Below are 25,964 nucleotides of genomic sequence, written 5' to 3'. Positions count from 1 at the left end.
CTGGTCAGAGATGCAACTAGGTTGCATCATAAATGGGTACACGTAGCCAAATCCGGCCACGTATGAATGTAGGAACACGCGTGTTGGTCACGTGCGGTCCTCTCTGTGTCTTCCACCTCGTCGTTTCGGCAGTATCCTGCACCCGTCTGCGATGTATTAATCGCAACGTTTCGTCCGGGAGTACCCTGTATGGATCACGTCGAAACGTCAGCTGTCCACGATCGTTTCGAAACGTTTACGTCGTTGGAGTCTGCCTTGTAAGAGCGCGCCACGTTTTTCTCCGTGGAAAATGCAAAATGGAAAATTCAGGAAACGAGGAAGCCGGTTTCATCCGGGGAGAACGGTCGATGAGACAAGCACCGTGCGAGCGGAATAAAACTGGACTTGAAATTTCATTTAATTCGAAGAGGAACTCTTCAACGCGAACATCCCATCAATTTTCGCGAATGAAATATCGGCTTCCGTGTCCCTCTTCGCCGCGTTAACGGCTGCTTGTTATTACCAGGGCAGGTGCTATGAATCCCAAAGAAATATGCCGCATTGTAAAATTAAACGACTCTCTAAGGAGCTCTGCCGTCGTGTCTTTTGACCTGTCTCAATAATTCTTCCTCGTATAATGGAAATAAGTACTTTCCGTTTCTCTCCTTGAGAATCGAGGACCGTCGTATTAACGCCGTTGAATTTATCGAGCAAATTGCATCAGAATAGCCGGCGTAATATCGCCTCACGGTATTATCGGTGTTTCGTGCAAGTGTATCTTGAAAATTCATAGCTCAAAGGAAGGAGACAAAGGTAGGAGGTTTTCGTTTGTGCGAATATCGTGTTATTTATAACGATTACAAGCTTGACGCAATAATTTTGGAGGCAATTGTCGGTGGGTTGGGGGGCCGATGCAATCTTTTACTCTAGGAACTATGTACCGCCAGGGCATTCCTACCTGCTCTGCAAATAAAGCCTGTTGAGATTTCTCTGAAAGGACAGAGAATTACGTGCTCAGGCCGACCCACGACCGGATCCCATAATCTGCAGGTACTCGAAGGTAGCATAGGGGAACGCCACCGTCCTGAAATATAGCCGTGGGAGTATAATTTGAGCGGCGCAGTCTCAGCAGAGGGGTCTGAAAATTCAAGTAAACGGGAACGAAAGGAGCGGCACTGGCGAAAAGCCTCTAGACGATTAAACCACGTTTTTAATCATCATGCAGTTTTCATGGGGGAGGGGGGCTGCGCCTGGCTCCCCTTTTATCCAACGGTAGACGAGAGAAATCTCGTTTGAGGAAAGTTTCGATCCCTCTCGGAGATGTGTGTCACGAGAAAGAATTACTCGTTACGCGCTACAAGTCCTTAGGGAAATCCCCTCCAGCTTGCTGGAACTCGTTCCAGGCACCGAACGATCTCTTCCTCCTCCGTTTCTTGAGTTTCGTGTGAACGACGATTTACAAAGTTACCGGCTAAGTACGGCGGCGTTAGCGTAGTAGGCGAAACGATTTCGCAGAAGCACTTTTAATCAAGAAGTTACGGAAGGCCGACTGTCAATGTGTAACCTTAAGAAAAAGTTTCCTTTAAAGTACTTCTTGATTCGTGTATTGCATCGACTAGCTGGCTTGCCTCCTCGCGTTTCCGCTGCTAACATAGACAAAGCAGAGCGTACGATTTAAATGCGCGAACACGAAGAGCCGAGGTGTAAATAGTGGCAGGTCCCGAAGGACGATTCAAGTTGCACAATGAACCAAATAAGCGGTCGTGAGAGCAGAGAAATGCCGTGAAAGTAGCTCGTTAAAGACCGAATCACGTACGACTGATTTTTATCACATCGTGTCTTCCATTCAACGGAACGCCGACGTCGCGTGACGAGTTGTCTCGTCGTTGAGCAACACGCGTTAAAACACGACAGTCGATCGTTTCTCGTCTTCCGAGGAAATAGAAAACCATCAGTTGTCCCTTTTGCAGACTATAGACGCGCATTAGTGTTCGTTAGCTTCCTTAGTTTCGTTTCATACGTTAAAATCTTAATTAAACTCATTTACTTTAGACCCGAACGACTAAAATCCCTCGGTACGTATATACTATACGTGTTCGTATCGCGTCCGAAAGCTTCTAGTCCGACGAAGCAGGAGAGAATCGGAGCCTCGAGGATCGATAATTATTTTAATAACATCTCGAGGTCGCTGGTGGAATGTTTGCATCGATCCAGATACATAGTACACAACGGTAAACTCGCCACGTGAAGTAGCTTCGCTAGGAACAACTTTGTTTCTCGTTTTCGCTCGGTTAGTATTAGCAACACACGGTGTCGGGCTATTCAATGATTTTTCTCGTTCATCTTCCCGTTCGTGGAACGAACGCAGAGTTCCGCTCTAGAAGCCACAAGGAGGAATCGATTCAGATACCGTCGATCGACCAATACACGATGTACTCTCGGAGATAAATTTTCCTGCGATACTCATCCTTGATACAACGCCCGATACTCGAGAGGCTTTCCGCTCTCTAATTAGTGTAACGAGCTAACATACCAGGTTAAAATGTTGACTAACTGCGCCGACAAGAATCTTTCGTTGCTCTCGTAACGCTCGCATCAGAATGATACCTATTAGCGACGCTATTAAGAGCACCGATGTTGAGGAATTAATTTAGCCGGTAATTTTTTCCCTGTTTACACTCGCTACCGTTCGAACAAAATTATCATGCTACATCGATCATACGAACTGCTCGTGACCCGTGTTTTTTTTTTGTTTTTTAATTCTACGTGAGAGAAGATCATTTACTTTTTATTCGTTTATTAACGTATAATATAATTCTTGTCGAATTGCCTCGTCATGTATAACATACAGTAACCTGATAATATACCTGATAATCGAGGTTCGCTATAATACTAGCCTCTCTTGCACAATTGAGCTAATATCGTTAATGAAACTTATTCGTTACATAAATTACAAGTTAATGAATGTTCTTGTATAACAACGAGAAATTTCATAACAAAACGAATCGTAGTAAAATCGTAGATAAATTTTTAGAAATAACGCTTTCGAATGTTATCGGATCTGTTTAGTTTTCAATTCTGAAGTTCATTATGATATGACTTCTCTGATCAATTCTGTGTGACTTATACTCGGAAAAGGTTTCTAAATACTTCCGTCAGCCACTGTGTATGCTTATTCTAAATGTACTAATAAGTGTCTCGTGACTTATGGACGTTGTTACTCTATGTACATATCTTCGTTTCTAAAGTTTACGATTTCCCTTCAGCTAACGATCAACGAGAAAAATGAGACAACAGCAACGATGCCTTAGGTCGTTTGTATAGCTGAGTCTACGAAACGATCGACGTTCGATTCATCGGTCCTTTCGATTCGAAAGAAAGATAATAGTGCTTCCGCCTACACGGCGATATAGGAGAAACAGCGACTGATTATTTGTTGTCGAGGCTGCTCACCGGGTTCTAATATTTTACAAGCTGTTCCGCCAGTCGGCGAGGATTCGCGTAGGTGAGCATAAGAAAGGGAAAGGCAAAGGGTTCCGCTATCAACGCAGGATAGAAAAATATATATATATATAGGGAGAGAGAGAGAGACAGACAGAGTAAGAGAAAAGAGAAGCCGAGAGGACTAGGATATTCGAGGTTATGTCACGGTTCATGTCGTGACTCACGATGTATTATTAGTCACCGTTCGTTCTCGTGACTTCCAGGACGAGTAGAAAACGGCTTCCAATTGGCCCTAGGTTCTCCGGAGGACTTCGTTGTCCTCGCAAAGATACAAGATCTTTCTGCTGAAAAATTTGTCGAGTCTCTCACGAGGGAACTCGTCTCGCGTTTCATCGGCCATAGTTTGCTTAGGGTTCGTCGCTCTGTTGATAGAGGGAAAATTGATTGTCGTGTGTGTGTGTTCATTCGTGAAAATGGTCCTGTAATGTGTACTTTGATGTACTATATCTAGGTTATTGTAATAACACATATAACGAATAACACATTACTTCGGTCGGTATTAATTTTGTTGAGAGTATGCACTTGCTTTATTAGATGGTTTTAGTAATAGCAAAAACAGAAAACCGACACACGTCAATTTGTAAGTGACGTCGCGAACGACACACGTCGTGTGGGGTTTGATCTAATGTTCAGTTGGCTTTTGTTGAAGAAATCTTTTCGTTTGAATAATTACTCCATACTGCGGATAACATTTATGAACTTTTACTTTACTTGCTGATCTGATACAGCATTTCGTTATCAAGTTACCTTCCGGGCGAATATTTCCCGCCATTTCTTACACAAAAGCTTATTATTCGTTATCTTTCATTGTCCATTATTATCCGAAATAATCAAACAAAAGGAAACACTTTGTTCCATATAATTCGTAATATTTCGGAATTTATTTGCATCGAGCATTCTCGTTTTCAATCATATTAAACCATAATTTTCATTTCAAACGAGAGATATCCAAACCTATTCTCACATTAACACATCACAAGCGTGTAGCAGCCAGTCATAAATTCGATAGAAACAAGGATATGTTTCTACTAAATATAATTAGAAATTTATAAACTAGAAACTTTCGACGCGAATTAATTAACGTATAATAATACCACGCGCAATATCCGAACAATAGTTTCCCATAGAAAATTGCTCGGAAAGAATCGGCCGTAGCTTATTGATTCTGATATTCTCAAATGGTTATTGTTATCATTATCATCGTTAACGATATTTTTCTCCGCGGAGGAACGTAACGCGATCTCACGCCCAAATGGAGCGATTTTCATCGGTGCATTCATTAGTCGTTGTTGAAGGCGGACGTATGCAAGCGTAGAATTGCAACAGGAAATCTAATCCATTCGTCCCACTTTGCAAATGGTTCGTGGCCTTTGCTCTTATTTAATAAACGGGTCGTGAACGTCGGTGCCCGGCGGGGACTTGCCCGGCAAAGTGACTGCGATTAGACCAATTGAAGCGCCGTTAACCATCTCGCTCGCGAACCCGTCATACAATCTGCGATAATTGGCCCCACACTGATTCCGCTCGTCGACAAAAATCCGCAAAAGAGAAAATGTCCACGTGCACAGCGGATTGAAAAGTAGGGAAATCCTGTCACCGTTTTTGTGTAGCATTACATTCGCTGTATATTGTATCGATGTTAAAGTAACACGTTGATTTGTTTATAATACGCGTTGACAATACAGTAAGAGGTATTATTGAAATTACGGAAGTATATCCGATACGGTTGTTTGCATGTGTAATTTGTTTATTTATTTATATATTCAGCTTTGCTCATACGTATGGGGAATGGAATTATTAGAAATTGATATTACAATGGCGTATGGTATACGGAATATGTTAATGAGCTGTTATTATGAAATCGCAAAGTTAGCTAGATGTTACACAAGAGAAGCGAGATAATATCATAGGACGTGCCTGTATTGAAATCATAACGTGCAATGAAGCGAATAACTGAAGCATTAGCCACGATTTATGTAAATTATTTTTTTTTTTTATTTTATTACCATTTATATCAACGAATCCATAAAGTGAACGTAATAAAAGTAACCTAAGTATCTTTCTTGACGTTGTAAATATTTGTTATTCGTCTGTGATACGAAGCATCTATCGCAGAATATTCGTAGCGATAAGTTTTTTAGCTTTAAGGATTGTTTTAATTGCGTTTTAGATTTAGCGCGCGTAAAACGAGTTGGAAATTAAAGAACGTGTTTTCTTTTAAAATTGAAATTACCCAAAGGTACATAATTGGAAAAAATTATTTTAGGGAATGTAAAGGTTAATAAAAATGCTAATTTTGAAATTGTGATTATACCCCTGGTGGGACTCGAACCCACAATCCCCGGTTTAGGAGACCGATGCCTTATCCATTAGGCCACAGGGGCTGGTGTGTGAGGGTAGATGTTAACAGCGATAAGAAATAATTTATACAAATTATAATTCAATTATGCTTTCCACTGTATTACGCCACTTTATTGTTAGCGAATTTCTTCTAATATCCGAGGTTTGTCTCTTAAGCTTTCAGTTGGTTCATTGGAATAGTTTTCTCATTTATTTTTCTGCATGCTATCAAAGAACGATTTAAAATAAAAAAAGGCTACCACACTCCACGGATACTCAATCGTATCTTTTTGTCTTTTAATAAATTTTTTAAATCAAAAAGAAAAAGGGGAAATGCATTATTTTTCGTTTTAATTTTTTCCAGCGGACTTTATCGAAACATTCTTTTATTTGTTAAAACGAGAATACGTTTCAAAGATAAAAATTCGAGGTATAGTAGTGTATGATTAATCGCCAGTTCGAAATATCATTCTCAAACGGTGCAAAATGTTACGAGCGTAAAATTGAAAGGGGCTCGGCGGTTTGTTAATGAATCGAAGCAGCGGATATCTTCATCGGGTAGGTTCTACAATCGCGTCGTTGTGTGCCTGAATGCGGAGTTAACCAAGACTTTTGAAACTAAAATCCTACGGGAGTTGTAACTGATAAGATGGTCTAGCGTTCCTTAATAGAATCTGCCCTCGCAGCTGATGTTCGGCTGACGGCACCAGGTATTAGCTATGTAAGTGAATTGCACTCTGGAGACTGCTCGCGTTGAAATTTCCCTGAAACCGAGGCTAGGGACACCTAGAAATCCCTTGTAACGTAGTTACTTGGCTGCTGTCGTTGGCCGGCAAAATTACGCTCGAGTGTCCACTATATTGTTTGATGACGCTGGCTACGTAGCATCAGTTTTCAAAATTGATTTAGCGCACGTCGTGTCGAGAAATATCGATCGATTCTGCTGCTTCTAAAAATTGTATGTCGTAGAGGAAAAATTCTATTACGTTGAAACCTGCACACATTCGGCGGACTGAGGGTATCGGCGCTGGAAATACTCGGAACGACGAAGTCGGTCAATATTACGTAGTCTTCTCGTTGTCGAGGCAGGCAGTCGGAAAGCCATTGGTTAAAAGCCGTGGAAACGCGGCGATACGTACGTATCATCAGGAGGAAGCAACGTGGTAGAAAAATTGGAAACGTTCCACGAAAGTTTCTTTCGGTACCGGGTCACGGAGATTCGTGTGCGAGCGTTGTCTGAAAATTTTGAAAAAGTACGCTTTCTTTGAGGAGTTTGAATCGAGACGAAGAGCTTTCAAAGTTCCCGAGTCGAGCGATTGTACATACGAGGGCGTTGTAAGATCTTGATTCGAAATGGTATTTTCCGCCGATGGCAAGGCTTTTTCGAGGGAATGTTGGATCGTTTATACGTTTGCTGTTTTCTGTGCGAACTACGAACGTCGATAAGACGCGGTATCTGCTCGTGGCGCGGTTTAAAGCGATGAGCGATTATCCGTACCTACAATAGAACGTCGTCGTTCGAAGGAAACTTTTCCATCGAAATATCGATAGTTGTCACGGGCAGGGTTACACGAAACGCGTTTCAATTTGATTGATGAATGCTGAAAGGGTCGATCTCCACCTATTTTTTCTTTTTTTCCGCCCGCATTTTCGTTTTCATCATTAGTTGAACCACTCGAAACAATTGAAAACTATCTGTAGCTGTAGCTTTTCGAAATATCGATTGGCTCTGAAAATGGAAAAAAACAGATACGAAAAGATGGTCGCGTTTAAGCGAATGGAGTCAGTGGATCGCGTTTCTCCCTCCAAAATATATGGAGATAGAGTTGTAAAGGAGTTTAATTTCCTTTTCTTTGCCCGTAACTGCGAGGACGCGACACCGTTAACCGTGTTTCGTCCATTCGCTTGGCGTATAGTTACACATTCTCTCTTACAGCGCTCTATTTTATTAGCGAGTTTCTGAAAAAGAGGAAAACTACTACGAAGTCTTGCCGGGAGATACATCCTCCAATGAGACCGAACGTGTTTCGCGAAACACGTTTCCCTTGGCAAAAAAAGACTCGATAAAACGTTATTTGAATAATTGGTCCGGTCGACGTACATCGTATTTAATTAATTAATATTGCCGAGAATTTAGCGCGAAATACCGTTCGCGACGAAATTTTACATATACATATTCAACAGAGAGCGGCTAATTAATGTTTATTTCAAAGTACATATTCATTCAACGCCCCATCTACGTTATTCGCGTTTAACGCATTATACAATAAACGGTTGAAAATTAATAATTGTAGTATTAAATTCCACATTTTGTCAACCAAATATTATTTTCGCAAAGAAAGGTGTGTATGATCCAACGTGATGAATCTATCTTTCGACTAAAACCCTAAATATTTGATTACCCGCGGCAACTGCCAGTAAAATCAGCTACCGAAAATCAATAGAACGGAGAGATCGCTTTATACAGCGATTCGGAGTTGGAATTAAAAGCCTAACATTTCCATGCAAATTTGCTCGCGATGCAAAACCCGAAACAGCGGCAAGAATATACGAAGCTAAAAATTCGCGAGATAAAGGTTCCCTTTGTTTCGGAATTCGGTTAATTTCTTTCGCGCGGTTTTCAACAAACGCGAGAGATCGTCGCGGTAAAAAGAACGATTTCGATCTCCGCGCTACGAGACGAACGAATTATGCAGCTGACTCGCTCATGGAGGACGATTTAGCGACGCGAGACGAGCTGATCGTTCGAAGATTCGTACGAATCGATATCGAACCTCGTCGTGAAATTTGATATAGAGTACCTGAAGTAGGAGAAACTATTGGCTTGGCAACTAAGTGATTGCGGATTTTGCCAATACCACTTAATGATAAAATCCGCAATCACTTGGTTGCCGACCCAATAGTAAGATATAATAATAACAAGATAGAGTTATTCGACTCACTTGTGCTTCAACGTTATAAAATTCAGTCTTGAACGTTACACAGAACGATGAAACTGGTCGTATACTCTGAGACGGCATTAGTCTCTAATATAATAACGAGGGAATGAGAAATCATCGTGCATTTTAGGTCGAGCAAAAGAAAATGTTAAAAACAAGAAAATGATTTGACTGTTCAAGGTTAAATTGTAAGATATTGAAGTTTAGCTGACTCAAATAACGTAATTTAACCATACGGAGCTTCAGACAGGAAAATAACGTAGGATAAGGTTCAACCGTTTAAGAAGGAAGCGATCCACTGAAAGGGTCATAAAACAATAAAGGAGGTATCGAAGCGACGCAAAAAGGAGTTTGGACGATCATCGGCAAATAGTTCAGCAGCGAGCGTTCTTTTATTCGGCCAAGCGGCATTCGAGCATCCAGGATCCTTTGATCGAAAACTCGGATATTGTTGACGACTGACGAATAAGAGGTGGATCGATGTGCTTTAGAAGGTCGCAAGAGGGAGAAAAAAACTTCAGCTACCCTTTCATCTTATTTACCTGTTTTCGTGTTCTCTGCTCGCATCTTTGTTTGGCGAATCGCCTTTTTTGATTCGAGCTTTCGGCCAATAGCAAGTACTGCTGGCTATTACTTATGGGTATTAGGATGTTTAATGATATCTAATACGTGAAAATTGAACGTTCTTCGTTGTTCTTATTTTCTATTTATTTTTAGTATACATTTGAAATATGGTGAGTCCATTTTTATTAATTGTTCGATTTTTATGCCACTTGGTGTTTTGACAGAAAGAAGTATTTCCTTGTAAAAATGTGAAATAATCGAAGAATTGATCGACGATGTATACTTTAATCATCTCTTCATCTATGTTTTAAATACAATATTTCTTGGAATCCCTGTGGACCAGTCGGGAGACTGTTTGCACCGTCTAGACGCTGTTCTTTCTTTTATTAGTTGAAAAGTTTCGGGAGTCAAGTTTTATTCGTTCCCGATGGAATCGAATTTTATCAGTGTTTCGTGGCGATTTTCGACACGGACAGGAATCCCTGGATGTGCATAATATCGTGAAACGAGTCTGCGTACGTGCTGTGTGAGGAGATGCGACCCGTGAGATTCGCCTTCTGTTTCTCGTTTCTTCTGCGTCGCGGATAATGCAGAAACGGACGAGGCTTTGAGTTCCTGCACTCGCGGTATGAATATGCATCTGTTTACTCGCTATATAGATAAACGATAATTCGTTTCGGTCGTTTGAATATTTTATATTTACGTACATTAGTTATCAACGCTGAATTACTTCCTCTCGCTTAAGAACCTATGAACGATTAACAAAAATATTCTTTATTGCTAACGTAAACTTATGTACATTCATTTGCTATTTTCCAACGTATTAGGCTATAGAGAAAATTAAGAAAGATTCAGCTAGAATTCGAGTCTTTTCCTCGTTTTTTCTTTTTTTTTTTAAAAGGCTCGTCTTTTTAGGTAACCAGTTCCATTGAATAGTTTTTACAAGCTCCAGAGTATTTCATTTCTTGTCTATGTCTTTCGAATAAATTCCGATAAATACCGTAATAACTAAGGTAGATATTAATACGATAGAAATTAAAGGGAAGAGGTAATTTACTTGACTGATCTCCGTACAAATTAAATTCTATGAATCTCTGCTGAGAAACATCGCCGATCGAGTAATTATTTCTCGATATTGCTTTAGAACTATTATTTCTCATCGTTATCCTCGAGCTGTACTGTATTTTACAACTCTTTCCTCGGAGAGTTTTTATGTCGCGAAAGAAATACAGATTTTTCCTCTGTTGCACTTTCGACGACTATCGCAGAAATTGAACGGTTCAAGTTCTCTCAGCCGGTTTATAGGTCTCCATCAGAGACGTCTGCGCCATCCAAAGAGCATTTCTCTTCCCCCATAGAAAAGTTTCTGTCCACGAGAGTAGCGTGTTCAACGCTCAATCCTCGCGTTGCTACAGACGGTTCGCATTAGTGGGTCGTGGCTTATCGCGGTAAATACCGCGGTCGTAAATCTGATCGCGTTTACACGCCGCACCCAGCTTACGGTGTTTACGCTATTCCAGGCGTCATTTGTAGCCCGTGTCGCGTCGCTCTTGGTCACGAAATCGGCTGACGATTCGCGCTTAAGGGTGGCTCATCAGGTGTATTACCGACTCGAAAGGATGGCGCGCGTTAATTCCAAGGCAAATTCCTTCCTCGCTCCATGAACCATCGCGATTCTTCTTTACAACGAGGTGAATATAATCGTATCGTTCGGTTGGCCCTTAACAGGGGAATGATCAACGCCATAAGCGTAAAATCTGTATCAAAGGTGTGAGAAAATGTGTAAGACCATAGGGCTGTTACATATTGTAGAAAAGATAATCTAAGACGTTTTATGAAAAATTTATTTTAATTTTAAGGAGATCTATGATTGTGGATTTTTATATATATTTTTATGAGATTAATGGAATTAGACTATGTAATTAAAGAAATCGATGAAATAGACTTTAGTTACAGATGGAGAAAAACGAGGGCTTTGAGTATTTTATATGTTTTTGCATACTACGTGTATTCTATGAATTCTTATATTTTTCAATCTTCTTAACCACGTAATGTTACAGATTTATAAAATTTTAATGAAAAATTAGGAATTGATTTTTTTTTATTACTCTGACGATTGTAGCGTTGAACATGGTTACCTCAATGGATAATACTAAAGGTATTATATAGAGATCACCTCTTGTATCATCTCTTACACGAAGATTATCTACTTGAGAAATATGTTCGTTTGTCGTAAGAAGATTTAGGGGCGTGAACAATAATTCGTAGGAGTATTTGATATCAGACACCCACGTTAAGTTTAATTATCTGGAAAGAAAGAAGAACGTGCTATACACGAGTACATTGAACGTAAATTCTCGGCTTCGTATCATTTGCTAATTGCTGAGTTAACGCATTTACTGTATCTATAGAAGACTAGTATAAAAATATAAGAGAAAGTAGCATTAGTTTCATAAGAAAGAATTCAATATCCGTAGGTATTAGGAAATTCATAATACTCGTAGCAGTAAGTTTTATCGCAAGTTGAGATTTCATTGAGGAATATTTCGTACAATATATCAGATATCTCGTTCACTGAACTAGCAGATATTTCACGAAAATTCGACGAAAAAGAAAGATTCTATTACATTGAATCGTTCGATTGCGGGGAAGAATTGCGTTCGTGTTTCGTTGGAAAGTGACTGCATGTCTCAAGTACATTTGTCGAATGGACCGAACCGCACGTAATTGCCGGACGAACCTCTCTGTGTGCACGGCGAAAAATAGTGGACAGGATAGAAAATATGAGGTGGACGAAGGAAGCTGTGGAATCGAAAAAGAACAATTCGAGCCTCTGCTCCTTCTTCTGCTTCGAGATGTCGACCGTTTTTTATAAAACAGATAAAACGAAATTATTGAACAAAATGAAAACGTTTCTGTAATCGCGGATAATGAGTAGACTATATATTATTCTAGGTACAAATTTGAATACATTTATCTACGTATTATCTATATACCAATACGTAAAGTCTGACTGACTACTTATCAAAGCCCAGACTAAATTGTTGTACTCAGAAACGTGAAATTTGGAGATGTATTATACTTTTTTCTATGATGTATGCATGGGATGAAAAAAGATATTTGTAAATACGGAGCCTAAAGAGATAACAGGATGATACAAATTTTTTTTACGGATTTAATTGCACTAAAGTTAGAGCCGTAAAATTCGGCATATGAACCCCTCGTTAAAAATAAACAAACACGTATTTGAGCAAAAAATGCAACCCTTATGGGAGCGAAAAAGGGATAAGTTTTTTTCTCAGAGGATAACCATGTCTGTAAACTTGAAATTCGGCATATGAACTTCCCATCAAAAATAAACAAACACGTGTGTGAGTGTTTTTTTTTTTACATTCCACTCCTAAAGGATGTTCCAAAAAGAGGGTAATAAATATATAATAATCAATCAATATGCTATAGGGGCAAAGTTGTGAGCGGGCAACTAATGCATTATAAAATATTAAAAGGTAACGATATATATTAAATATTGTCGTTGCATGTATTTTACATATTTATATTTATGTGTATTTATATATACCTATATGTACATATCTGTTGGCATAATTTTAAGCAACAACTATAATACAATTGTATAACAGAGATTAATTTCAGTTTAGTATATTGTTCCTTGAACCGTCTACTCTAATTGTAATTTCAAGCTGCAATTAATATTCTGATTACCGCTCATAGTTTCCAAATAATCTATCATAGTTTACCGAAACAATTTTGGTAGGCGACACGGAGTTGCGCTATTTGTAGCATGATGCAGCTTTCAACTTAACATAAAAGTATATCATACGTCGTGAACGTGTCAACCCTTCAACCCTGGATGATCTCTTTCCAATTTCCTATACAAACACACTGGTTACGTTTTTTTGTTATTTCCATTTTAATTCGCTATAAATGATATAATAATTCATGTTATAAACGACTCTAACTTGCCAATTGTCTATGTGCGTTTCAGGATACGTAACCGAGTCGTAACGAGAGGAAATTTTCGAAAATTCTAAAGTGGACATGCGTATCGAAGATTGGCCTGAAGCTGCACATCGATGACGCAGGGTAAGTGTAACACGGTCGTTACTCGATCGGGGACAAAAGGAGGAAACGCAATTCGGAGGGTCGTCGGATGAAAATCGTCGCGGAGCTCGGCCGTGTTGCCATAAATGGCGTGGCGCGGGCCAACGAGCACGTTTCTCAAACCATTAGGTGAAAGGCCCTCCTCATTGTGTCTCTTTTTCGCTCTCCTCCCATCGACTCCGTTCCTCTTTCCTCATTAACTTGATTGCTCGATACCTCTCGTGGTAACAAACCACGCGTGGTGTACTTCCTGCTTCGTGCGCGTCCTCTACACTGTATGCCGCATGAAAAATGGCCCAATTAATTTTTCCCCTGCAAACCGCACGATTACTGGGGCCGTTAATTGCTACCGCGACTTCGGTATCGACCGTCATTGGAAATTTTAATGCGCTTCACGGTCCATTCGAAGAACAAGTTGATCAACTAAGACTATATTTGTAATCTGGGAACACTTTACACACGTTATATCATTCTATCTGAAAAAAGGTCCCGATTATTGTAACGCGCGTCAGTCGTTAATACATTCGATCTAAAATAAAATAATTACGGCTATAATTCTATCTTTGAAGTAAGATATGTTTTTCGTTGGAATGTTTTGTTTTAATCCTTTCGTTTTTCTTTCAACAGTGACCACACTAATATAACAATATGGACTATATGGGATATAATTCAAACATATTTCAAAAGCTAGGGTAAGCATAATTTTTCAAATAGAATATACAGTTCTATTTTTCACGGAATCTTATAGCATGAAGGATCTTATTGATACAAGAAAAATTGCAAAAATTTAGCAATCTTTTTGAGGCTTACTTTGAGACCTATTGTACTATATTTGATCTCAAAAGGATGAAGTAATAAGGTTTGTCCCAGCACGATATTTCATGGCCTTCTGTGTCTTTCTAAAACATTCGTTGAGACGTGTAAAAACAAAGATACAAGAGCCAGGTCATTGCAATCATGCTAATTGGTATTTCTTTGCAGTGCCAATTAAATTTCAACAAAGTCTTTTCCACGCACGTAATATGCCCATACAAGTTTTCTACATTTCATATTCAAATATATATTTTCGTACGCGCGCACACATCATTTTCATCACGACGTTCGTTTCGCTTATATTTTACACGTATATTTTTAATTCCATTGTTAAAGTTACTTTGACTTCGAGTGTTTTACAATCCGTATTTCACTACCGCGTATTACGTACTTTTATTCTCCGATACCATCTCGCTTTTATCGCCGGAAATAGAATTATTCCTTACTAAACGATTAAATCCGACAGCCCGCTGCAAATTGATCGACAGAGCATCGATTTTTAGCCTGTTATAATATTTATCCTCTCGGCTGTTGAACCAGTAGTGATGTACCAGGAGAACGAACGAGGCAATATTGCCTTCGGTTTTTCGTGTTGGTGCACACGCATCTGCGAAATTCTATCTGAAATCGTTTCGGAAGCGCAATCGATGATCCGCGTTCACGGTAATATCGGAAGCGGGCGGGAGTTTCGTCGCAGCCGGTCGAGCTCGTTCCTCGTTTTTGCAATTCTTGAAATAGGAGCCAGTCTGAAAAATAACGTCTCTCCTTCGTGTTCGGATATTTAAATGAACTACGCATCATCGCTATGAAACGGTCAGCTTTTTCCGAACGTATAACGAAGTTAATCGTTAATGGAATGTGGAAATTCGCTGGAATAATTTTTTTGACAAATAACGTCTCCCATGGCGGGGATTTTTTTTTTGCGCACGTTAGTTACAGGACACACGATCACACGTAAATAATTAAAACTCGTTGCCTCGAGAGCGACTATACTCGGCCTGCTAAAAGATTCATCGAGTGAATTCACATACGAGAAGAGCAGAGAAACTGACAAAAAAGAATCGTAGAACTATCAGAAAGCGGAGTTCTCTGGCATTTGTGAATGTAATTATGAAAGAAGATCCACGGTAATCCAGCATTCCTGGAGAAAAATTCTTCGCTCATTTGTCTGCTTTCCGAAGTCCTGCAATGAATAAAACGATGTAACAGACGGAACTTTCGGAGCTCTGTGTCTCGATTAGTTCGCGAGCTCTTGCCTCTTGGTTCGTTTAAACACTTTTGAAAGACGGGAAATTCCCTCTCGCAACGTTGAACGGGTTTATTGTTTAACGTCAGAGAAAAAATGTTGCTTGTTTCCATGTAAAGTACGCTTGTAAAATAAACAAAGTGAATTCCCAACGCAGAGATTCGCCAGAGAACGAACGGTACCCGATTTCTCGTCGTAATTTATTTTGTTTACACGGAATTGTATCGTTTTGGAAAAGAATTATTCTCCCACTTAATTTCATATTGAAAGCAATGGAAGTAAAATACGTTAAGCAAACAGCTGGATCGATTCTCCTCGATAATTGTCTATTCGAGAACTATTTCGCGTTTGGCCACAAAATTGATGAAATTAACGCGAGACCGAGGCGGAAGAGGTTTCAGTAGCTGGTTTCATTCATGAGCAGAGAGTTCTCCGCCAATTTCGAGTCGGTGATTTTTTTTCCAGGCTCTTCTAAAATTCCATTTATTCGCGGTAGCGCGAAACTACGCGTATCCTGCCTCGGTAATTCGAACTTCAATTCCACCAGTTCGTTTTTCGGCCGCGTTCGCGTTCTTTCGACGTGCAAAGGCGTTCCACCGTGAAATTCCTCCCTCGAAATTCCAGACTGTCTTTAACGGAAGGGTGCCAACGACGCAGTTTCCCCTACCCAATGCATGTGTTTTACCATTCAGTACATCATTTTGCACCCACGTGAATTTACACGGAACCTCGATGTAAGCAGAACACATGCCACTCGTTGGATTTATTCCGTATGTTCAGTCAGAGACAAAGAGAAAAAGTACAGTGAAAAAGAAAGACAGATCGAAAGCACCGAAGAGTTATCTAAAAACGATACTAACTTCGTTTCAGCGCCAAAAAGTTAAGAAAATAAAAGGCTATTCGAAACTTTCGAGTGTAAACTGCGTGTTTCGATGGTTCGCCAGTATTGCAGTTAGCTGGATCAGAAGGTCAAGTGGCCCATTGAGACGTTGTCTGGTGTTGTAAAGATATCAGCTGACTAACTAAATAAGGCTTGATCTTTGACCAATGATTCGTGACACGAACGCGATCAATGTATACGAGTGTTCCGAAAGCCAAACTGGCCAACTCCGATTAAAACCTCAAGAAAGCAAAGAACTATTTTCACAACTTTATTCGTTTATTACACGAATCGTAAATATCAAATTTTGGAAAATAATTCTTGTGATTGTCATTTTTCTCTGCATTTCAATTTACAACATTTCTATCGTTAATTCGTAGCTGTCGCCAATGCCTTTTATAATAAAGATTTTCTTCCTAACGCATTATGTATTGTTATCTCAAACGAATATTACTCGTGTCTGTAACGATGTGAATCGGTTATCGCGCTTTATATCAGATCGATGAGCATACTAATAGTACTAGTAGTTCTGAACAAGTACGAGTGTATAGCTTCACGATATCGAACACGTCACAGTTTAAGTATGCCGCTTAATTCGTTCGAAGCATCTAGTTGCAATTTTTTTCAAAATTTCACCATCGAGATATAATTCTGGACACGGTCTACACTAAGAAATTTCGAATAGTCTGAACCCGACATAAAGCACAGAACCGTACCGTGAAAGTCTGAAAGTGGAGAAAATAAAAAGCGTCGCAACGACAATTCTGCTGGAGCTAGAAACAACGGGAGATTGCGGCGTGATAAACCGAATTGAATCGACTGCCAGCTTCGAAGTAGCGAATCCCTCAGCGTTGCTTCCCTGCAAGAAATCGTTCCGCTTTAAAGCTCCCAATCAGCGGTTCCGTTCCACGATTTCGATACACTTGTTCGCGGATTTAACTTTTTCAGTTTTGCGAGGTCTCGAGAGTTTCTCTTGTGGCGGCGAAATCGCGCGTCAGACGTTTCGAACGCGATGTTTCCAGCGGCGACGCCCCGGTGTGCGGTGAATGCCGTGCTATCACAAGCCGCTCGGTAATAAGCCGGCGTTGAAACGCGAATTCAATAACTCGCGTGGTCGCGTGGAAGACCCGGCAGGAGAGCTGTTCGCGAGCCCGTACAATGCCGCACGCCGGGTTGTCTCTTTGTGAAACCGCGTCGAACCTCGTTGTACCGTGCGTCAAGCCACAGAGAAGGTGTGCGAGAGTGTTAGAATGTGTTTGGCGCGAACTAAAGCACGAATGCCAACAATCGCGCTTGTGGAGGTTTACATCGAAGCCCGAAGAACGATCTCGTGTCACTATATCGCTAGGATCGTATTGGAAATAACGGAATTCGAATCAGTATTTTTTTGCCATGAATTGTCCGAGGTCCGTTGAACGCGAGTGCCACTCGTCATTCTCGCGATAACGCCGATCCGACGTCGTGTCTTCGTCTTGAATTATTTTTGCATCTTGACGCGTCTGGTCGGCATCGTAGCTTCACGTTCGAGTAACGAAAGTGAAAATTATTTTCGTAGCTTATCGCGTCGATTTGACATCGCATTCTTGAATCATAAACGAAGATGAAAGTTATTTTTGGACGTTATCGCGTCACTTTGCCTCGTATTCGCCTTCGATTAATTCTGAATTTTACCGCGTCAATCTAGCGTGTCATATTTCGTTCGATACTTTTACGTTCAATTACTTTTTAAGATATGACGCGGCGTCTTCGCCTCCGTCTATTCCCGCACGTGATCGTGTCAATTTGACGCGACGTCTTCGTCTTTGATTATTTTTATCGCTCCGTATAAATAAACGTATCGGCCGAACGTGCCATTAAATCGACACGAATGCAAAAATGACGCGTATCAGTCGCGTGCAATGTGTCTAGCCCTAAGCATGTATTCGAGAAGATATTTCTACGCGATAGGAACTTGGAAACTTCGCTTCTTTCTCTTAAGGTACAATAGGAGGAATTCCACCAAGGTGTCGTTCCGGATGAAAGGCTGAAAAGTTTTCGAAAAGTACCACCGTGCACTGAAAACTTCGTGAAAACTGAAATTGTATAATTTCCAAAGGAACAACGAGTTCTCCTTTCTCCTTCCTTGACACGTGCACCGTAATTGAAAGTAACGAAACAAATAGAATTAGTCGTCAAGTTGGCGGCGCTAGGAGCCACGTTATCTCGCAATCTCGGAACTTCTTCGCACGATTCCAGTTTCCTAAACGTTCGATGGAATTCCCCAAGTAATTAAGCGGCTGGCATGAGTCTTTCGCGGCACCTGTTTTCGCTTGGCAAACAGAGAGACGATTCGATCTTTCTTCCTCCCTCTCTCTCTTTCTCTCTGGCTTTCTTCGGATGTTTCCCAGAGGAAAGGGATCTCGAGAGCAAGCATCCGAGCTTCCTTATTGGCCGCCAACAGTCGACGATGTCGAAAGGAAGGAACGAAACAGGTTGGAAAGAGAAAGAAACGATCTCTGCAGAATATCGAGGTGTTCCTCGAAATACCGACACCATCCGATCTTTCTTGACGTTTCTTTTCCTCCTTCATCTCGGTCGTTTCGTTTTGTTATATCCATTTTAGCGGCGAGAAATACCGGCGAGAAAATATAAGGAACTTTTCCACCTTTGTCCTCGCCAGACGACGTTTTTGTTTTACGCCGTCTAAAGTCACATTGCTCGCCTGTAAACTTTAAACGCCCTTTCACCGTGCTCTTCCTCCTCCTACGATATTAATTTCCCCGTTTCTACGTACTTTCGCTACGCGATTAAATCTTGCCGACTTTCCATCCTCGCTCCAAAGCCTCTCTTTCGGTCTATTTGAGAGAACCAGGAACACAGGATTGCAGGATATGCTCTCGTCGCGAATTAATTTCCCAGCGTGATCGCAAACGCAGCCGACACGCGTCTGCTGCTGTTGATTGCTCTTCGAATCAACGCCAAGCGGACAGAATGCGCCGTGAATTTCGGCGAAACGTTGCCAACGATGTTTGCCTAACGTGTTCTAGCGACTTCTAATCAGAAACATTCGTCGGGACAATTTTATCTCTATAAAGGAGAAAATGTTTTTCTAGGAAGAAAATCGATCGTAGACGGTTTATCGGGATTACGCGTACTTCGATTCCGCTACGTTGGTCGTCGGTGTTGGTGTCAAAGCTTTGCCGACGCTCTGTTCGTTCATTGATGAGCTTTGAGTTCGGTGGATCAACACGTCGAACAGGTTGTGCGATTGCTTGTGAAACTCTGCCTCGATCCGATAGTTTAACGCGACACGACGCTCTTCATCCATTGGTTCTTCTACCAAGCAACTTTTTAATGGACGAGAATTTCCGTTCGGGAAAATTAAGCTGAACGATGTCGTTTCGTTCGAAAGCTACCTTGTTCGAGTTCAGTATTATACCTAAAGGTAGTTGGCGATATCGCCGTCTAAGAAGCTTCGAATAATATTGAAATAAAAAACGAGGTAGACGAACGAAAGAGTCTGAGGGATAGAGGACCGTTTCACACTGAATGGATAACCGCGTGCACCGACGAACCTCCTCTTCGCCGGTGAATGCAGAGGATGAGGACTCTAAAGCAGGAAGGCATCTCGTTTAGAACCGTGGGGATTATTTTCTTACCGTTTATTCCAACTTGCCAGGAGATATTCGAATCCTTATCCCTTCGTTCCTCCGAGTGGGTCAAACCCGAAACTGTTCCCTTTCAAACTGAAAGCTGTAGATCCTATTCACGACCTCACGGTACACGGCAGTGTCATTCTATCGACCAGAGACGACTACAAGCGTTGGTAATTTTGCGGAGAATCACGAATGTATTTTACTCCTAGAATTCTCACACACTATCCTGCTCAAAATTATCCGGATACTTTTTTATTTTTCATAAGATAGACCAGCCTGACCCACGTCAAATGTCGTTTTGTACGATGGAACTTTAATTACACGCAGTTTCTCTTAGTTATCGTTCGATATACTATTCCAACGATTATTTTCTTTCGTTGTTACGACTAAGTGGACTGTATACAATTCTTAGCAACGTGTCAAGAAGAATTTATTCGAATGCTTATTTTCAAGGTTTTAACATTGTTCTCCATAGTCCCGGAAAGTACTCTACATGTTGAAAGTTGACGTACTTGCAACTTACTTGGAAGGTTATTTTCTTTGGAATATTTCCTCGCGCCGAGCGAACGTAAGCCGCCCCTTTTGCGACCGCGTTTTCTTACGCCACGGCGTTAAAGCGTAATTTCCTTGTTGTCGATCAAGAAAAGGTGTTAGTACGCGGCGTCGAGCCGAAGGTTTTCTTCTTCTAGCTCGATTAACGTTACCTCTCTCGAGCCGTGGAAATAACTTGCTCGCGTTCGCCTGATTACACTCGGCTCTGCCACCTGCTCGATGAAAAAGGGCCGCGAATGAAAATACGATTTCCACGCAACGTCGTGTCTCTTAAAATTGTTGTTACGCGTACGATGATGGAACATCGTTCGACGGCTCAAAGAAAAGAATTCCAACCTTCTTTTCTCTTCTTTCCTACGACAGTCGGACGTTTAGTCGTTCATTTTTTTTTCTTTTCCACCGGCGACTCAGCGAAGCTCATCTGTCACGGAACAACGTGAGGTTCGTCGTTTCTTCTCGCTTCCGCGAGTCGAACAAATTGTACCTGGCAGCGGGACACGTCCGCTGAGTAATGGGCTAACAGAGGGGAGGCTCGCACCCCTTGTCGCACGTCGAAAGTCAGCGCAAGATCGCTCTTATGTTTCTCTACCATCGGCTGCGCCGGCACGCCTTTTCGATGAATACGCGCGCCGTGTTTCATTCTCTTTGGCCATTGTGTACGAGCAGCGAGAGGCAAATGGAAATATCACTATTTGAATAAAAGGACAGGGCCACGGTTATTTATTTTCCCTTCCTAATAGCCGGAACCGGTGAATCCAAGAATGATGGGGCTGAAGCACGCGGACACTGTTTTGATTAGAGCTCGTGGTGGCTTCACCGTGTACCGGCAATGTGTCACGACAGAATGAAATGTCATCCCTGCTGCTTTCGTTCTATACGATCTCGTCGAATGGACGTAGGTGGCAGCGTACAAACACTACGCGATTTGAATAACACAATTGGAAACACAGTGTTACCAGGAAATTCGTCAACTGACTCCTCCTACCTTCCTCTTTTTTTTTTTTTTTTTTTTTTTTTGGAGAGATGAGGCTTTGTTGGTAGTTTGGGGATCATGGAAACAAGTTAGAACAGTTTCATTGCTTTCATACACTTAATATCGTTCGTTTGTTCGTATTAACCGAGCAAGCCAAATTATTTTTGAAGGTTTTGTAATTTTTAATGTACCTCCTCGCTCATAAAGGTAAAATCAAAAGATTGTTAGGGATTGTTGTTAAAGCTTCTACATGATACTATCTATATGGTCGCGATAGAAAAGTTTATGTATTTCGTGTTATATAATAAAAATCACATCAAGTATAAATAATCAAATGAAATCTGTATCTTCTATGCGAGTAATTTCTCGTAGATTTTAAAATGGAAAAATAACGAGCATCGACGTAACCAAAAGCGAGTCCCCGAGGGAGTTGAGAGTTTGTAGGGATCAGAGGGATACTAAGTAGGCGGGAGGGAACCCAAGGCACGATCCTCCATTACGTCGCCAATTGGATTTTCATTCTTTTGGGGCACACCACGTGTAATCCGCCGTATTGCCTGTCGGGGTTTTCTGCGGAGGAAGTCGATGGTTAACAAGTTTTCAGTTCCCGAGATTGCTAATTGTACAAGCATTAACTCGCAATTAAAGTTTCCCTCGTTAAATCAGGCTTGTATTCGCGTCGTGTCAATAAGCGTCAAGCTAGACTTTATCTTCTTCGACGTTACGATCTTTCGCCAGCTCTTTCGAGCAGACATCTTGACTCTACCTTACATCAAAGAAGGAAGAATTCCTTGACGAAGAGGATTAAATCGCGGGTGTAGCGCATATTGTATTTATACGAGAAGCTCATGGCAAAACTTAACGTTGAGTCTCTTATCGATGAATTGCGAAAAACAATTTTTACAGGCCTCTGTAATATCTCGCTTTTCACCGTGAAAACACTGTTTTATAAAAGTCTTAAAAGAATTAAAATATGGATAAGATGAATTACGCTCTTGATGAATATCAAATATTTTTTAGTTACATCTCATCAAAGAATGGGAATATTTTTTCCTTATCGAAATACGATGCTCTTTCTATCGACTAATGTCAAATATTCTTCTGCAATCGCTGCACCGCAATATTTTGCCAAAGTACATAATACGACGAAGCATATAACATAGAGAACTACAAACTTTTCGAACAACCCGATAACGATATTAAAACAAACACGAATTTCCGTACATTAAGTTGGATAATAGAGAAATTTCGATTCACGGAAACATAGACATAGAACGTTTTCACGCGTCGTTACGAAGTTCGTTCTACTCGAGTTGCACATTTTGTGCCCTTAAACTGTCAAGTTTCGTGACAATTCGTTCGATCGAGTTCCATTTTCGAAGGAGAAAGGGAATTGTATGCAAAGCTGAGAACTATGCTCCGATGCTACCCTTCCAATAGGTATTTTCAGTGCGACGAAGCGAGACTGATCCTCTTACGGACCGAGAAAAGTGATCGTAAAGATTTTAATCCTCCCAACCAGTGGATCCTTCTCGAGAATAACACCGAGGAAACCGAATTCGATTTACTTCTATGTGTAATATCGAAGTACCGTAGCGAATTTCATATCGGTGACAGGAGATGAAATAGAGAAAGCGCGTTTCGGATGATAAAATGCCACGTATGACATTTCGAGTATGAAAATTTTCATACCACTAGGGTGCGCTAGCTACGAAAATGTTTCTTCCTTTGCCGTCTCTTCTCTGTAGAAAATTTTTCTTTTCCTATTGGGTTGGCAACTAAGTAATCGCGGATTTTGTCATTAGGTGATATTAACAAATTGACAATATATTCGATAGGAACTCGTTATAGTTGGCTTACATCTGGTTAAATATCGTTCGAGACTCGTACATGCTAATCTCGTTCAGAAGGACGAAACATTATTTTCTTCCCCGTTTCTTCGTTTATTTCATTTCGTATATCGTATTCGTATGTTTAGTAATCCTTTTAACGAATCTACAATTAAACAATTACATTTGTACAATTGAATAGCTCCTTATTACGTATTTGGAATTCCGGGCCGTTCTTGATTGCAAGCTTCGGCTATCGACGTTCGTTCTCTCTTTGTCCCCCCTTTCACAAATTTTTAACCACCACCCAAGCGACGGAAGGAACTTTTTTAAGAGACGTGCACGGAATTCGTTAGCATACAGGAAGCAATTGCTTCGCGTTCGAACGAAATTTGTCACGACAGCAATTGACGTTCACCAAAGCGCGTTTCTTCTTTCACGGAAGAACGACCAGCATGTGTTTTCCTTTCGGTCGGAGAACACGTCTCGTTAAAACAAATCGCATTTCATAATGTCGTTGGAAATCTAGTCAAAGTTAAATTCTTTATTCTATCGAAGAATCAATTCGGCCAACGAATGTTGTTCGTGTCCTACGCAAACGGTAAACTTCCTCGGCTTCCGGAAGGATCCGTGCGAAGGTTCGCATACCGAGGCGACTCGACTTCGATGCTAGTGGTATTCAAAGTACGGAACTTAATGGATTCGGCGAACTCGAAGGCTGCTTTCAACCAGCCGTCTGGATGCCGTTTTGTTTGCCTTCGCGTTGTATCTTTCTCTCTCTCTCTCTCTCTCTCTCTCTGCCAGTGAACAGATCCCATAAAGAAGTTTCGATCTTGAATTGAACGGTTGCGATCGTATCGAACGAAGCTATTGACCCCTTTACCACAATAAATGCAAAAAGAATGGTGGATTTTATATTCCACGATAAATCCTCGGGAACAAAGTAAATCGATGGTCAAATCCTATCGTGACTCATCGTAGACGATCCATCGATGGGACGTATTCGTCGTTTAAATCAAATGTTTGCGCAACGTGTCATCGGCTTATTGACTCCGTGACGATAAACAGTCCATTTCCAAACATATTCCCTAAATCTGTGTATACGTACTCTTAAAAGAAAAAGCAAAGAGAGGAAAAAATAGGTTGGAAAATCATCCGATCGAAAATGTTTTACGAAAAGAGAGCAAACGTATATTTTTGCCATCATACGCGCGCCAGTTCAATCGATATCTGGCGACACAGGTGAATCTAATTTGACGCATCATTCGCGTTCACACACGGGTGAAAACAATAATACTGACATTTAGTTATCATAGAAAACCTATTAGTTTATCCTGCGAAATTCGAGCAAATCTATCTCATTGTCGACGTATCACGCGAACGTGACTCGACGTGGAACAAATAAAGCGATCTCTGAACGCGGTATCGTTACTGTTTTTGCAACATTTCCATCGACGCGAGCATGAGCGCATCCGTTGCGCCCCTTATGCAAATAGGCGAATATTTCAAACGTTTGTCCAGTCTCGACCAACGACCGCCTCTGGAAGCGAAATACACAGGTAGATGGTAAACACCGCTTTCGCGTAACCGTACGCGAACAATCCTTGAACACGCTGTCTCTCAATTCGCCTGGAAGTCGTTACCAGAGACAGCAAGGGAGCAGCAGATTATAGCGAAGCAGCGGCAGCTTCGTCCGCACGAAGGGAAACGATGCAGCGTTTCGTGTTCGTCCACCATAATCTCCACCCCTAACTTTCCCCGCTTTAACTTGCACCGGACTAGGGGGAGGAATAGAAAGGAAGAGGACGCTATCTCGAGGCAGAGATTGCTCTGCCCGCGTCTCGTTGTTCCCTACGATTTACCCCGACGAGATTACCCTTTGCATGCTCTCCAGTCGCTTTAACTTTTACCCCTCTCCTATGGCTCAGATTTCTGCGACATTCATCTCGCCTTTTTCCCGCTACGTTAACCACCATTTTTGCGGTTACTCCCTTCGCCAACTGGTCACATCGAGAACCACTCCGTTATATCGATAAGCCACGTTGACGTATACCCTCGTTTATAAATATGCCAAGTACCCCGAGTCATCGATAGTGAATTGTCTGTTATTTCATAGGGAATTTAAACGAAGACCTACGATTTTCTTAGCTACGTTTTTCTTATGGACGACGATTTTTTCTTCTTTTTTTTTTTTTTTTTTTTTGATAATCGTTATAGACGATGGAGTTTCTTTCTGATTATCGTTAGACAGGATGTCAATGACGGAATTTTTTTTCGTTCGCTAATAACAATTATCGACGACAGACTTTCCCTTTTTATTGTTTTCGATCATCCTCCGTTTGAAAAAATGGGAAAACTTTTTAACGTAACTGTTATCCTTCCATGAACTTGAAACTTTCAAGCGAAGATCTCGTGTATTAATGTACTTAAATCAATTTTAATTAATAAGTACAACATTCAGGAAGCATGGTTGGAAACGAGGCCTTGTTGCACTACACGAGAAGGCTAGTTCATTTTTCTAATTGAACTGGTTGCCACTGGGGACACACGCTGCTACATTAATACGCAAGTGAGATTGCAAGCTTTCCGCG

At 41.0% G+C, this 25,964-nt stretch overlaps 1 protein-coding gene and 1 non-coding gene across 3 annotated transcripts in view; one reads left to right on the top strand and one right to left on the bottom strand.

The window, feature by feature from the left end:
* The window catches only part of LOC117206513 (CD151 antigen-like), a 91,153-nt gene that overhangs the window by 14,230 nt on the left and 50,959 nt on the right, over positions 1–25,964 (top strand). The window contains exons 2-3 of one of the 2 annotated variants that reach the window (XM_033445940.1): positions 13,330–13,427; positions 14,073–14,137. In XM_033445940.1, the coding sequence (XP_033301831.1) occupies positions 14,094–14,137 (44 nt within the window). In that variant the 5' untranslated portion in view covers positions 13,330–13,427; positions 14,073–14,093. The remainder of the gene's footprint in view (positions 1–13,329; positions 13,428–14,072; positions 14,138–25,964) is intronic. The other variant, XM_033445941.1, reaches the window with a different exon arrangement.
* Positions 5,795–5,867, bottom strand: Trnar-ccu. Its single transcript has one exon. It is a non-coding gene; the product is annotated as a tRNA-Arg (tRNA).

Source organism: Bombus bifarius, unplaced genomic scaffold (assembly GCF_011952205.1).
Source record: "Bombus bifarius isolate JDL3187 unplaced genomic scaffold, Bbif_JDL3187 scf7180000008008, whole genome shotgun sequence".
In the NCBI taxonomy this organism is placed as follows: domain Eukaryota; kingdom Metazoa; phylum Arthropoda; class Insecta; order Hymenoptera; family Apidae; genus Bombus; species Bombus bifarius.
This window is presented reverse-complemented; position numbering and strand designations above follow the sequence as displayed.